The sequence below is a fragment of the Lates calcarifer genome, linkage group LG21, assembly GCF_001640805.2.
Source record: "Lates calcarifer isolate ASB-BC8 linkage group LG21, TLL_Latcal_v3, whole genome shotgun sequence".
In the NCBI taxonomy this organism is placed as follows: Eukaryota; Metazoa; Chordata; class Actinopteri; family Centropomidae; genus Lates; species Lates calcarifer.
The window spans coordinates 16394204-16410226 of record NC_066853.1 but is presented as its reverse complement, the minus strand read 5'-3'; the positions used below and the strand labels follow the sequence as shown (position 1 = coordinate 16410226).

The window sequence follows — 16023 nt, the reverse complement described above, 5'->3', positions numbered from 1 at the left end:
TCCGCAACAAACAAGACAGTAAACTTGATAACCGGCCCACATTCCTCAGGCTGCAGGGCGATCTGTGTTGTTGTTCGCCTGCCCAGCGTAGAGAGCTGCCAGCCTTTGTGCCAGTGTTTCAGTGTGTGATGTTAACCAAGCTTGAATATCTGAGGCTACGTTTATAAAGGAGGAGGTGGCTGTAAAATACCTTGTATTCCATAGAGTCTGTTGAGTCGTGATCGCCGAGCCTCATCTGAATATGGCACCGCCAACCAAGGCATCTCGACTGAAGTACTGCTTAAAGGACTCCTCTGACCTGGAGAGGTTGGAAGGCACCAAACAGCGACACGACAGATATCGATTTGGTGGTCTCAATTAACAGCTGAGCAGAGAGGCGTGATTATTTATGTCCTTGAAGGACAGAGACAGATGTGTGTGTCAATAAATATGATCCCGTTTATGCTCTGGCGCAGTGAATCTCACCTGTCAGCGCTGACAAACACGATCTCAAACTTATGACCCGACTCTTTGACGGTTCGGTATGATTCCACCAGGACGCGGGTCAAACTGCGGCATGGCGGACACTGATGGAGAGAGGAAGAGGAGAAGAGAGAATGTCAAAACAAGTGAATGAGTGAGTGTACAGTTCACACAGTCACCAATATGTCAGGTTGCTTCCATTGCTTTGGGTTTTTCCCATTTCCACAAACTAGTAATTCTCTTTTGTTTTGTATCCAGCTTCCTTAAAATATAGCCCACAGTCTTAAAACAGTAATCCTGCTGTAAGATTCTAGCTTGAGAAAGTATGTGTGTCTGGAGAGCCCACACTATACCCAGGCAGGGGGAGCAGTGGTATGGCTGGCATTAACAGGAAAACAGAGCCGTCTATCTCAGACTCTGTGTTCCCCCTGTCAGCATTTTCAGTTTTTTTTCTTTGCTTTCCTACTGTTGAATATATCTATTATAAAATACAAATACTGACTGTTTACACCACAAAGTAAATCATTTATATAATTAATGTTTTGTGGGTAATATTTTTTCCCCCAAATGCCAGAAGTTTGCCTTCAGCATTCTGTCTGGAAAGAGTGAAGATGGAATAACTGTCCACTGTGTTATTATAATATTACAGTAGATATCCTCCGGGTTGTTTATGGTAATATAAGAATAATTTGCCTAAATATTGTGATTTTCTCATCTGGGAGGCTGCATCCCAATAAAGTGATTGCATTTTCTTGACTTAGACTGTTCAGAGTGAAATTAACAATAAATACCACAATTTAATTGGTCATCATATCTATATTTTAGCTTTTCTAGGTTGACAAATATCTTAAGAAGCACCAGTTGCTATTTATATAATGTTGGAACATTGCCAATAAATTTGAACAAAATCAATTCATTCAATTAACACATCGATTTCATTAATGTCGATGATGCAGTGGCCACTTGGGGGCAGCAGAAACGAGCCGCAAACACAACATCTGCCTATTACTGCCTTGCAAAGTTGATACAGTGAAGTTTTTAGCAATTAGTTACCTAATTACATGATAATGGTCCATATCTGGCAAATATGGAGCACCATTATCATTCATTTGGAGCTGCATTCATGGACACCAGGTGATTCCCAGCCCAATGTCTGTTCAATCTTTTAGCTCTGTTTTTGGTCTCTACCAATTCTTGAGGGAAATATCTGGCTGTGTCGCTGTTATATGTTCACCAGTCTGTCTGGGGTTGGGCAGATAGTGTGCAGTCAAAGTTTTTTCTGCTGAAAACAGCCACCTGCTGTGGCTGAAAGTTGTACTATGAGAGTGGTGAAAGTGACAAAACACCACCAAAAATAGCTGCTTTGATTTCTCCTGTGGTTGTAACATACATGTCAAACATTTTATTTTGGTTCTCATTAATAATATCTCATATGCAAGTAGAGACCAGCTCTAATTTATTAAGCAGATACAGACAATACTTCATTACCATCCAAGCTGACTACAGTGGATACTATATGTCAGGCACTTTCATTGATCCAGTCACGCATACTCTTCATAGAGACGATGGGAGTGAGAGCGTGAAGCACAAAGCCTCAATCGATTCACTGCTCATTAACTGACTTCTTCCTCGGCTGTTCACAGAAGTAAACACCATAAATTACGTTCCAAACTCATTAGAAGTTGCACAGCATGGTGTCAAAGCTACAGCATCATAAAACTGTCTTAATGTTAAGTTTTATTGTAATGAGTTACTCTAAAAGAGACATTCCCACACATTGCAAGCGAATGCACGGTGAAATATGGGTCATGTTTCCCTGCCATGGGCCATTTCATGTCCCTAGAATATTAGGAGAAAAAACTTACAATATACTTGTGTGTAAATGGATGCCAAGGCCAGGTGCTGGCATTTCATGTTTGTAAAATTACTTTAATGGCGGATAGATTTACACGATGGGAATGTGGTGTTTAAAAAAACACTGCAAATAAAGCCCCGTAATGGCTTTTGTGACTTGTCCTTTTCAATTTTGTGTGGGTCTGGGGTTTGAGCCAGCCTTCAGGCGTCACCATTCTGAAGAGCTGGTCTCTGAGGCTGCGGCTCTGGCAGCTGCTGTGCTGACTGGCCTCAGCAGCCCGCACTCCATCTCATCAGGAACAGTCCACCGATGATGTTACGCCTTTCATGCATCACTGAGTCATGACCTTCACTAGTTATTAGAAGGTCCAGCACAGAAAGAGACAATAGTGATGATGTCAGTGGGGTGTGGTGACAGATGCCAACTTAAAAAAAATATATATATAAAAAAAGGTTCAGAGGTGGTGGTGAAAAGATTGACAGGGATAGTTAACCACTGTTAATGTAAGCACACAAACACAATAGAGGTGCCTCCACCCTTCTCCTCCTCTCTCTTATCTGTCTTGACTAACTGCTCTGCCTCTTCCTGCTCCGCTCTGTTGCCGCTGCCCTCTCCTCTCTCCGGTGTCTGGGTGTTTTGACAGGCCTGAAAAGTAAGGGGGAGAAAAAAAATCCAGGTCCTCTTTGTGCTCTTTGCACTCACCCAGTGTGCTGAGAAGTACACTCCCACGTAGTGTCCCTCCAGAGAGCTGCTGTCTGTTGTCTGCCTGTTGTTCCTGAGCAGAGGCCCTGCCACCACCTCCGCAAACGGCTTCGGCCCCCAGGGGAACTCCAGGCCTGGGAGAGGGTAGGGAAAGCGGTGGGGGTGAAAACAAGAAAAGATAGATAAGAAAACAAGAGTCTACAGCCATGCTAGCAGCTCTGTGAGGTAAATGCTAACACTGGCACTGCTAACATGCTCACAATGGCAATGCTAGCATGCTGGTGTTTAGCAGGTATCTTTTTTTTTAAACCATATTCACCATCATTGTTCAGCATGCTAACATTTACTGATTAGCATGAAACACAACTGAAGCTGTTGAGACTGTCATTAGTTTTGCAGGTATGTGGCCATAAAGGAAAATATTGGACGTACAGATGTTGATGAATGTCTGAACCAGATTTCACGACAGTCCATCCATTAGCTGTGGAGACACTCAACTCAAAACTCAAATGTCTATCTAATGGTGCATTAGAGGAAAATTCAGGGGATCGCCACAGTCATTAGGATTTAATGTCTGGAGACCAGGACTGTCTGTACAAAAACTCTTGTATATATATATTTCAGCTTGGGCCCTGCAGTTGTGCTGCTAGCAAGGCAGCAAGTGGAAGAATCAGAGACACTTCTTCTGTCTCTGTTATGGCAGTTTGATATCAAAAAGTCCTGTGTTCTTGTCATGTACACATTACTTACAGGCTGTTTTGCGGCATCTGCCTTCGCAAACACACACCAGATGCAAAATATGATTTTAATGACGACTGAAAGCCATGCCTCTCAAGCAAATGAAGGCTGCCAGAAATACTTCTTTCCCACTCTCTTTCACACTTTTCATTTCCTTTTCAAGGTGTCTTCATTGTCACAGTGAAGCTCTGGAGATGCATTTGGTGCAGCTGAATTAGAGGGGGGGGGGTCATAAATAAAACCTTGTATGGCTGGTTCATAATGGCCTCTTTATGCGAGCGCGGTTGTTTAGGGCTTCATTAGGCAGGAGTGACACGTCTGCACTGCACTGGCGCGGCCTTTTATTGTTGCACTGATTGTAAAAGTGCACTCCATCTTTATGCTGCAGGCTAGTCTGCCGCCACTCAAGTCGGGCCTTTCATCGAGAGTGAAAGGCAGAGGGTCCTGAATCGTTCACCCGCCCCTCCCAGGCTTGATGTATGGCAACTTTTTTTTTTTCTAGCTGCTGTAGCTGAATTGATTTGTCATGTCAAGAACTGCACTCAGTTTGTCTAAACACTGAAAGAGATATACAATAAAACAAAAACTACAGCTGTTTTTCCTTTGAGAGAAGTGTCGCATTGCTAGAAAAATCCTGGTTAATCAAGCGCCAGTGCCCATCTTTGCTACTAAGGCCACAGATTAATGTCTTCTCTAACCACATCTAGTTTGGAAGAACAGTTAATGAATCATGGAAATTATACTGCAGGCTAGGGCTGCCTTTCATTAGGCAGACAGTGAAATCTGTCACAGTCCTCATGCAAAATCCATTCTGCTTCACTGCTGTGCTGCCATAGTGCCTCTATTCTCCCCTCTCACATGACTAATAGTGCTTTTTTTTTTTCCTTGAGCTGACCAAACAGAGTATGAAGCGCCACCGTTTTAAAATATTGAGATCTTCTCAGCCACAGAAGACGTCCTTTGTACAGGAAAGGAATGTAAGCCCACTCTTGTTAATTCCCTGTCTCCACTTCAAAGTGCAGAAATTATAGGGTTTGCCGATGAGGGAGTGAGACATGGACATGCTGTAATATTCATGCAGCACCATAATTACGGCAGCATCAACACAAACGAGGGGGAAAAAGTTATTGCTAAATGTTTTTTGGCCAAACGCTGAGTGATGTGGCACTGCAATATCTCCACAGGGAACTCTGACCAAGCATTTGGTAAACATCATTACCGAGCATCAGTGTGTGTGTGTGTGTGTATGTGTGTGTGTGTGTTGTGTCTGTAGGTGTAACCTTAGTTACTACACTCATTACATTTTGGTTGACTGTAATTTAAGTGTCACTCAGCTGCACGACACACTGAGGTAAACTCGACATTTTTAGTTGGAATAATTCCATAGTATTATTTTGGTTAAGTTTTACTCAAATTGGTATTATTCTATTATCACTCACAGTACTGTAACATTAAGTGTCTATCCATCCACCTGTTTTATGCACATACTAAATTTGCATTGAAACTGGAGTAGAGATGACAGAAATTAAAAAAAAAAAAAAGCTCCGTTTGCTCAGGTGGAAACATTGGTGAAGCAATAAAAACAAACGGTGTCAAAGTGAAATGGAAACATATTAAGTGAATAAATCATGATGTACATGAAGCTGTGTCTCTTTCACTGAGGAGACTAAAAATTGTGGCAGAAAAAAATGTGATCTGTGTGGAGCAATGAGAAGACAGTAACACGAGACAAAGATAAATGCCATGTTTCCATCACATTTTCCACACAGTTTTCATCTGTTTGTGCTTTGACTGATGCTCTTTTAATCATGTCTCGTAGCATCACCATCCTCTTCTGCAGCAGTTTAATGGCACCTGACTGACTGTTTATCTCAATGTGCCCAACTACCACTATTATTCACATAACAGAAGTGGATGGAAACACACATTAATGCACATTTTCATTTCACAACTTTCTGCAAATACACTTAAAAACTGCTCTACATTAGGACTGAAACCTTGACTTATCATTATTGCTTATGTTCAACATTAAGTTGTTCATTCATTTGGTTCAATCCCTGGACCAGCAGGAGAAATCTGGGTGGGGAAAGTGAAAAAGCAGTGTGTGCACCTCCCTCATTACCACGAGTGAGGTGCCCTTGAGCACGGCCCTTAGCCTCCAGCAGAGCTGCTCAGCAGCCAGCAGATCAGACTGTGGTTGTACTGGGCAGCTTCCAGGTGTGAATGTGCATAACTGTGAAAGTGATCAGGGTGTTCCTGCAAAAAGAGAAGCTTAAAAAAAACAACAAAAAAACCCTGCAACCCACAGCCCACAGTAACTGAGGAATGCTGCCCAACAAGAATTCAGGATTACTTGTCTAAGAAATGGATCTATATTGTTCTGCCCTCTTGACCCCAAAATGTCTTCTTATTACCTCATTACAAAGTGATATTTTTGAATTGAATTGAGTTGAATGGATGGTGGTTGGGGTTAAGGTTAACCATATACTAAAGAGGATTAAGGTCAGAGCTTGAGGTCGGGGAGAGAGAGAATAGAAATAAATCAGTGTGATGGCTGCAGATACTTGATCTCACCTTTAGGGTCATCTCTGACCACAAGTAGACCGTTTCGACACACCACCTTCCCCGTAGCTGCGTCCACAAACACCAGAGATGGGATACTGGTTACCTTGTACTTGTTCCACAGCTTCATCTGTGGAGAGAAGAGGATGAGAAGAGAGGTTGGGAAAAAAAACAACAAAAAAAACACCGAATGGAAACATTTCAAATAACACATTTGTACGGATTTCAATTTCAGAGCTGGAAAAACTGTTTAACCTGGTCTAAAATTATGTCTTCAGTGCAGCAGCAGTCTGTTCACCTGAAATACAACACTATAAACAAACGTCGGCAGAGAACTATTTGTATTTTATAGGCCAAACACCCTCTCTCTTGTTTAAAAGAGGCTCAGGAGACTAGAATATAAAATAGAGGAGTGCTGTTGGCCCTGAGGAGAGTTAGCAGAGGGCGAGGAGCACACTGCTACAGGGCTGATTTTACTTTAAAGAGACTGAATTGGAGCAAACTCCTGCTGTCCTTGCTGTGTCATGACTAAGGATAAAAGCGTGAAAAAAAGCCCTTTGTAGTAAAAAAAAAAAAAAAAAAGAAAAAAGAAGACATTTCTGAATCCTTCTTAAGTGTTGAGCACTATGAATTATTGGAACCTTTTGGACGATTCATACTGTATTTATGGCCTTAAATTTAATCATAACTCATACCTCTAATATGATGAGTTGATATCAATACGGCCTCATAAAGTCAAGAAAGACGCTTTACAGCCAGAAATCTGCGCACAAACTGACGCTATTTATAGAGTTCAGCGACCAGTGTAGTCCTTAACATCAAAGAGCAGATCAAGCTTTTCACATATCTGAGGCCCTGCTTTCCATATCAGAGGGAAGAGTCCTATGCTGTGAATAGAAAACAGCCGTGTCTTGTAAAGAGCAGCAATCGGCACTGTGCAATGTTGCTGCTTCAGCAACTACAGAAGAAGAAAAAGGGGGATCCCTCGTGCGAAATCCTGAAACCAGCTTGGAAAACTCAGAAGAATGAAAGTGAGAAACACCGTCTCCAAAAAAATCTCACTGCCAGTGTGTCACCTTCTTTTAGTAATCCTGTATTTTTAAGGTTCAAAATACCATTAATGACTTTGCAGGAAGTAGGTAAAGTAGTTAAAAAGGAGTAGTGACTTCATCTTTGAAAACAAACATATTTTACTCTGCCATTAAATCTATTTCCTGCTGCACAAAGCCAAACACTTCAGTACCTGTGTAATATAATGATTTGCGCTGTCTTGGTGCTGCAGTGGTTATTTTAAGAGATTCTGAGCCAAACAAAGTGAGCACTGCTTTCCTTAGGGCTCAGTGAAGTAAGCCCAGAGTTCGGTTACCATTGAGCACTAGGTTGATGAAAAACCTTTTGTTGCTCTTTCTTTGGCAAACTGTGACTTCACTGCCGGAGCAGAGAAGAGACTACTCTGATGTGCAGACTGAATAAGAAAGAGGACAGCTTGCACGGTGTGTGTTTTACACATACTGCTGCTTTGTGAGCGCATGACAACATAGCTTGTGCAGAGGTCAACCACAGGCCCTCTCTGACAGCAAGAGGTCAGACGGTCTGTCCCACGGACAAGACGACCCGGAGCCGCCAAGACTATGTTGGTCTGGAAGTCCCTCAAAAGCAAACTTCAGTGTCTGCCACAGTCAACAGTTTTACCACACGCTCCACGCTGCTCTGGAAACTCAATCTCTGCTCACAAATTGACGGTGGGTTAGGGGCATTAACTGTGACTCTCCGAAAGCAAAAACGTGTCTGACGGCTGCATCTGTGTGACTCTGCGGCCGTTTCACTCGACTGCCTGCTGTCACCCGGGCTGATGATGTGATATTGACAGCCGGATTTAGACAAAGGAGTGTGAGAGGGACACATAAGGAAAAAAAAAAAAAGAGTGATAGGGTGATTGGTTCTGCACTAACACTATAATGTCAAGACACGTATTCCATGTCAAGGCCCAGAGGTATGTAGCAGCATATCAGTGAGTTAATATGATTGTAAAAACAGGTGTTCAAAGTATGACACAGCCTCAATAACCTGCACTGCAAACATCTTTAGGACTCTAGTCCGTCTCTGAATTTAAGGACAGAGGGTGTTGAAATCAAAAAATAGGGTTCATCCTCTGGGAATCAGGAATGTCTGTACCAAATTTCACAGCAATCCATCTTTTACTTGTGGAGATATTTCAATCTGGACCAGACCAATAGACTGACATCCTTAAAGCCGAATTCGCTCACCATGACACTACAGGTTAATATGTACCCTCTAAAATTATGTTTAAATAACTGAAGCGGGGGGGCAGGGGGGTCTTTATTTTACAAGTAGTGGAGTGGCCGTGTACCAATCCAAGGCTCTCTAAGTCGTATCATTTCTCTCATGCGGCAGCATCAAGAGAGCAGCTGAGAGATTTGTGTAGCAACCACAGAGGCAGAACCAATTCCTCCTCTTTGTCTTGCCACTAATTTACTGCATCCTTGAATCATGTCTGCCTGGTGATTTGGCTGCAGATCAGAGTACCGCCTCCCCCTTCCTCCCCTCGGAATCATGCTTAAATCCGTCGAGGGTTTTAGATCTGCCTTTAGAATGAAAGGGCTGCTGTTGATTTCAGGGCGAATGAATGACCTTGTAACTACAAGAGCAGCATGTCCCGGTGTGACCGTCGCCAGCAAACAGACGTCAAATGGCTTTCAGCACCTTGGGAAGACGGAAATTCATTGAGCATGGGTGGGGCGGAGGAGGAGGAGGAATCACACTTGTCGCGGCTGAGTGCTGAGTTTTCACTGTTGTCTGCTCGTAAATTCCAAAATCTCCCTTTTTAAAATGCTGAAGACAATAGCTCTCACAATAACAGCGCACTCTTCCCTCCTCTGTCCTCCTTGAGAATAGAAAACATGAGGATCACATGCCACAGCGATCTATTTCCCCCAAAACACGGCAACACTGTCGAGAGCCGCAGGCTGTCTATTATAGCTGAGACAATAAATACAGAATGTGATATGATATGTTGTACTAAAAAACACACATAAATCACACTGTCAAATCTGCCTTGAGCAACAGCTTCAGCCTTGTAGAAGTGGTGTTAAATATATTTTTGTCATCTTGTCAGATTTTATTAGCCTATAACAGGAGTTATTGGATTGAAGTGTTTCTTATGTGTTGCTGTGTAAAAATAAAATAGATTCGGTTGATGCGGCTCACATATCTGTATGATAAATACAAAGCTATAGCCAAGAGCTTAGCTTCTGTTGCAGAAATACATAAGCTACAAGTCTAACAGAAGAGTCCAGCAATTGTTAATTATCATGTAAACTGCTTGCAGATTGTTTTCACTGCATCATGATTGCATGTTGCCACTCTCTCTAAGGGGGCTTCTATTCATTAGCATTACCAACAGAGTGTGTAGCTTTAAGGTCGAACAGGCGGCTTGGCTATATAGTTACACACTAGTTTAAGTATGCCAATAACCCCTGTCGAGAGCACACCAACTGTTAAGACTCCTGGAGAGAGCTGGAAATCCATACTAACAATCCATTTATTCTCCTGGACATGCAGGCATTAGCCTTGCGCTACGCCCAGCGCTCATCATACTAATTGGATCACGCATGGCTACAGATCCATATCCAGCAGGAGAGCGAATCAGCCCACTGTGGGGTCCGTAGATCACTGTGCGTGGACACACCAATGAAAATCTTATTGCCCCACTGGTCAAAGAAAATGCTGATTCTTTTCATATGTAGCTACATATGTTTGATGTGATCAATGACTGGATTAATTTACTACCTGAACCCATTCTTCACTGTGACAGAAACAAAAAAAAAGGGAAACAAACCAAATCCCAAGATATCCACATTTCCATGTTAGATGTCATGCGTGACGATCGCTTTCATGCTTCTTTGCACTGCTGCACTTTATGGCAACATGCTGTACTTTAAAAGTGGGTTAGCTTAGGTAGAGAAACCCCCCTCCCCCACTCCCAACTCTCAGTGGTCTAAAACTTTAAAATCCACACACATCTGCTTCAGTTTTAACTTTAGTCCCTTTTGAAACCCCTGCAGCCTCGTCCTGCAGTGAAATCCGCCCTCCGTCAGTAACCGATGGGTCTCTACGGTGGCTGCCCTTTGGTGAAAGTCACCCCGTTGAGAGAACTAGAGTGGAAGAAATTTCATCACTCAACGTGCCCAATTCACCTATGATTGTTCGAGCCCCCCGTCTCCTCACAAATCTGCTTTTCGCTGAGGTCGTCAGGCCCAAGGCGTCTGCCAGACGCTCCCATCGCTGCTTCATTACAACAGCACCACTACAAAGGAAAGTCAGCCCTTTACAATGGAGGACATGAGAAGTACTCTGCTGTGATGCTGATAACAGCTCAGTCCTTTATCTTTGGAGTATTACTATATATGAGAGACAAATGGTGATAATCTAATTGATAACTTGGGAAAAAAAAGGTGGTGAAGTTTTCATGTTATTCATTTCATTTCATCCAGTTTCCAGACCAATTCATAAGATTTGTGGAATTTAATTTAACCTTCTCAGGCACTCTCAATGGTATTTATTATCAAGCAAAATATGCTGCCCACATAATCTCTTCATTCATGTCAAGAGGAATTTATTGGCACGGTTTACAGCCCAGATTGGGAGAAACAAGTAAAGTGTTCTACATTAATCAGAGAGGGCACAGAGGAAATCGTGTTCCAGTTTGATTTGATTTTAAAGCCTCAAAATAGGAGAGTGTTTCAAAATGAAATTAAATATTTCAACTCCTGCACAGAGGAGACAACAGTCAGGTGATCAATGGCTTTTTCCCATAGATCTCAGTTGTTAAGCGTGTGAGGCCATTTGATAGAAAATGGGAGGTTGTTTGCCTGACGGACTGACCAGCCCCCTCAAGACATGTTCAACAAAAGCATTTGTCTTTTATTGGGACTTTTTTTATTGGAAGTGCCTGCAGGCAGTGTGATCTCGGACCGTAAAGATTTACTGTAACGGTTGCGGGGGGGCTCTTGGCTGAAGCTAGACACTTCTTTAGAAATCATGCCATTGCCTGTGTAATATGGATAACTACATTTGCAAATGGATTCAAACTAACATGTTAGCACACAGCAGCATCAACAGATCATTCGTCATGTGTCAGGCAGCTCTCGAGGTTAAGATCTGGAACATTCTACATTTTCTTCTCAGTCCTCAGGTTGAAGACAGATGAGAAACAAACCTCTCCTTCTCACTCATTACTTGCTCTCTACATCCCCATTCCCTGACAACGCAGATGTGACTCCCTTTAGGCTGGGCCCCTGCAGCCAGCTTTGACTCACATTCCTTCGTGCTGCTGCTGCTGCACCCCACCTCTGCTCAATCTGCTCCCGAGGCTCTCAGCCTGTATCCACTTCAAAACGCTGTTGCTGCTCTTCATGGTTACAAAGGGGAGAGCTCTCCCCCTCCCACCTCTCTGCCATACTTCAGCCCACACCACGCCGGCGAGCGTGTGTGTTACTTAGCGCTTCCATCTGTGCTGCTCTGACCTGACTATCGCTTTACCCGGGTCAAGAGTCTCCTCTGCCGTGGGCTCCCCCGGGTGGTGAAATACACGTCTCAAACGCTGCGACAGCTGCACGGTCGCTGCCCTTTCTCTGTGTGGTGACAGATCTCTTCATATGCTTCAGCTTCATCTCGTTTTGAATGTGCACGTAGTTTTGCCTGATACAAACCACCCACAAGAACTACGCTTTCATCTTTGGCGAGGTTGGGTTTAGATACCCGGCTCCATTTTGGATTGGTTTCTAGTTGGCAAAACACCCAGATTTGTTAAGCTCAAGCGCTGACGAATTGCTCATGGATCCTTTTATCTCTCCTTGTTATTTTTTTATTAGCAAAGACTAACATTGAAAGCATGTAGGTAATGTTTGCGGACCTCTCATTTATAGCTGGTTGCTTTTGCTTGGTAAAGACCAATGTCACAGGCAGTAGATTATATCATCTGAAGCTAATTAATGTTAATGCAGAACAAATCAATATTTTGAGCTCTTAGAACTCATAGTTCTGATTTAGGACCTCCATTATTTGGATGATATAGGTTTCTTTAGGGGGAGTTTATCCTTGAAAAACCAGGTGTAGGTGTAAATGTCAATGTTACATGTTACAGCTGTTATTTCAGTGGGTCAGAATATCAGCAATCAACATTTCGCATCTCCTGCCGCTAGGCTAGCTTAGTTTAAGTCAATGCTGATTAAATTAGTAGATACCACTAAAACTGTAGTGTTTATGGATTTCCGTCCAACAACAGGTGATCACAGAGCTAAACTGAATCTTTCAGGTGTAGTTATTTAGTTACTTGCTAAAGATTAAACCTAAATGCAAAAGGGATTCAAAAGGATTTGGATTTCATGACGGATTCTGATTTGAAAAATGTTATCAAACCTCAACCCTAATCTGCATCATGGTGTCACATGATTTATAAAATGTTACCCAATTTTTCCATTTTCCAACCACTTCCATTTTTTCCCCCTCGAGTGTCAGCTATATTCTTTAAATACAGAGAGTACAGGCCACTCACTCCATCCTACTCCACTGTGCTCATTACAGAGACTCATCCTGCACTACACAGCCATTGTGATGGGCAAATGCTCTCCCCTGAAAATTGGCGAGCTGAAAGCTGCACAGCGGGCTGCACATCATGCCCCTTCAATGCAAAAATGTTGCTTCTATCTAGGATATTTTATTAATCCTATAACATTCTCTGGCCGAGCCATTTCGGCAGTGGATCCTCCAGACGCAGACGGGAAACGCTTGCAAAATTGCTTTTTCTGGTTGCCAGGGCAACAGCCACCTCCCTCCGCCCCTCCACAAAGTCAGGACATGTCACAGAGTGCCAGACACATTGTGGGCTCTTAGTTAATAATTCAGTGATAAATTAGCGGTTTTGTGAGGAAAACAGGTGCCAGAATGTCAGAGGGCTTAGGAGAAATAACCCAGAGGGAAAAAAAAGAAGAGAAAAAAAGAGAGAGTGAGGGAGTGTGAAACACAGAAAAGGAAGGAGAGAGAGAGGGAGGGAGGGAGAGAGAGGGAGGTGTGTGGGTGTTTTCCTCCCTCCAGCCTTGTGTGGAGGCACAAAAGCGACCCCCTGAATACAGCCTCTAAATCCAAACTTGGACCCTGCGTGGCGAGAAGTTTTTATGTAGTGAAGAACGCAGCATAAAAAAGCAGGGGGGGGATTGTAAAGGAGTAAAAAGCGAGGGCTCAATAGGTATCTGCAGCATTGTCTCTCTACAGACGTGGGCTGCCCCTGAGGCCTACATTCAGTGAGGTCAAAGGTCAAAACGGCAGGGGTTGCATTCTTCACTCCCAGTGATGTTTAGACCAGTCTGCCCCCCCCGCAAACTCCCTGTTCTTTATTTCTCTCCATCTAAACCTCTTTCACTTTTACTTACCAGGAAGAAAGTGTAAACCTATTACACACACACACAAACACACAAACACACAGGCCATGTCCACAATAATGTGGAAAAATTTCAAATTGCATCCTTTCCTCTGCTTCTGCTTTCCACTCATGCTAAACTGACATTCTCAACCACAGACATGCATCTTTTTGAAAACACTCTCCGTCCGTGGAGAATAAAATTAAATACACCGGTCTTCTAGACATTGATGTGTAATTATAATGTGATTTGGGGCATCTGACTGTCATGTGATCCACTGTTGCGCTCACTTCTCATGCTTTATTGTTGTAAATAACAATCCACTGGTTTTTATGGTATAAATGCAGAAATCTTTTTTTTAAAAAAAGCACTTATTTTGAGAAACCAGCCAGTGAGTTCACTGAGCCTTATTTACCTTTGCAACGCCTGTCAAGCTTTCTGTTCTCACGCCACATGTAGATGCAGTTTACACTGATAGTGCATTAAATTTAGTACTCAAAATTCTGCATAATTTTTGAAACAATGGCATTTTGATTTCCGACTGTAGCAGAATAAAGCAGGCTTCTCATTTCTAGTCATCAAACTGAAATAACAACTGTCACTAGCAGATTTTATCAAGGCTATCAATGAGTTGGTTTAAAATGCTATGCACAGCTTACTTTTTATGGTTTCTTGTTTTAAAACGATAAGGCCATACAAAAGACGATGTTCCATATGCCTCCATATGATTAGATACTGTAGACGAATTTGTGCTGAAAGACTGAGGCTAAAGCTAAATGTCCCAGGCACAGAATTAGCATCCTCACCAGGTGATGATCTACACCATGTGGAAAAACATGTAAATAAAGATACAGGATTTTTCTTATTTTCTTAGTCAGCTAATGAAATACTAACCGCAGTAATCTTAACACTGGAAGACAATAATAAGTTTGCCAGACATGCTAACATTGACACAGTCACTCTCCTGCCATCACTTTTAGAAACAAAAAACAAAAAATAACGTGGCTTCAAAACTCCCAACACGCAAATATCTTTTTTCAGATTTGCCTGTACAAGTGTGAAAATCAAAAATAGACAGTTTTACACAAACAGCATACTGTACGTGAGAAGTTATGTTAATTCAAGGTAACATTATTCAGGCAGATCCTGGCAGGTCAATCATTAAATTCTGCTGAAAGTACAGCTCAGCTGAGCAGTAATCATTTACCTCTACACGGGATAACAGAAGCTTGTTGTGTGAACGTTGTGTCATGATTTCTCAAGTAGTTGTAACTCACACCCTCTACCATCAGCCTCTATTTCATCAAGTCAAGGCCTGCAGAATCTAACAGACAGACAGAGAAGGTATAAAGCTGGTCTGGCTCTGGACCAGCTCTATCAGTTACCTCTGCGTGACCCACTGAGACGGGCATTTTACACTCACAGTGATCGGCCAACTCATGACTTGGAAAGCCCTGTGCATTTTTGGAGTTCGGTGTGTGCCAAAAGGTAATGCAACACACACACTCTCTCTCAGCTGTAATCCAATACAGTATGGAATGATTCTGGCGTCAAATAAAAAGTTAGATATGTGCATAAACTGAAAACATCAGAAAAGCATTTTGTATAGCTTCGTTATGTCTGTGCCTCTACGCTTGGGGGATCTCAGGCCATTACATATTAATAATCAGACAAAACACACATTAAAATAAGCCTTTCAGCATTAACTTGATTTTTATGCATGTGCTTTTTACATTTACCGCTCAATTAGCTACACCCAGCGAATAAACCCACAGCAGCCGTGCATTAATTCTACCCATAAGGCGCCACATTACTGTTTCTCTGGTACCACAGTTTCCTGCTGTGCCAGCGTAGGGGGTGAGTGGGTGTCGGGCTTAGACAGCTTCCCTGCTGTGACCTTTGTTTGACCTTGCATTTAACTCTCACCACTCCTCCTCCTCCTCCTCCTCGTGCTGGAGCCCTGGGACGTCTGCTGAAGCTGCAGCTCAGTCCCTGATCCCATCACAACACAACACATTAATATTTATGGAAATTTGAAAGGAGCAATTCAGGCACATTATCAGTGATTTGTGAATAATCAGGACGGCTCCAGTTTGTATATGCTCCAATCTATGTAGCACATCTTCACATGTAGGTGGCTGGTTAGCACTCTTCCTCTGTGCTCACACGACTAGCCAATTTATAGCGACAAAATAAACTGCATGGATCCAATTCCTTGTATGAAACTGCTTAATGATGACATTCAAATGGTGACTGTGCCATTGT

At 42.7% G+C, this 16023-nt stretch overlaps 1 protein-coding gene across 1 annotated transcript in view; it reads right to left on the bottom strand.

Annotated features, from left to right (window-relative positions):
- The window catches only part of nxn (nucleoredoxin), a 57508-nt gene that overhangs the window by 8522 nt on the left and 32963 nt on the right, over positions 1–16023 (bottom strand). The window contains 5 exon segments of the mRNA XM_018665391.2: positions 191–266; positions 268–298; positions 466–566; positions 3020–3153; positions 6332–6449. Coding sequence (XP_018520907.1) covers positions 191–266; positions 268–298; positions 466–566; positions 3020–3153; positions 6332–6449 — 460 coding nt within the window.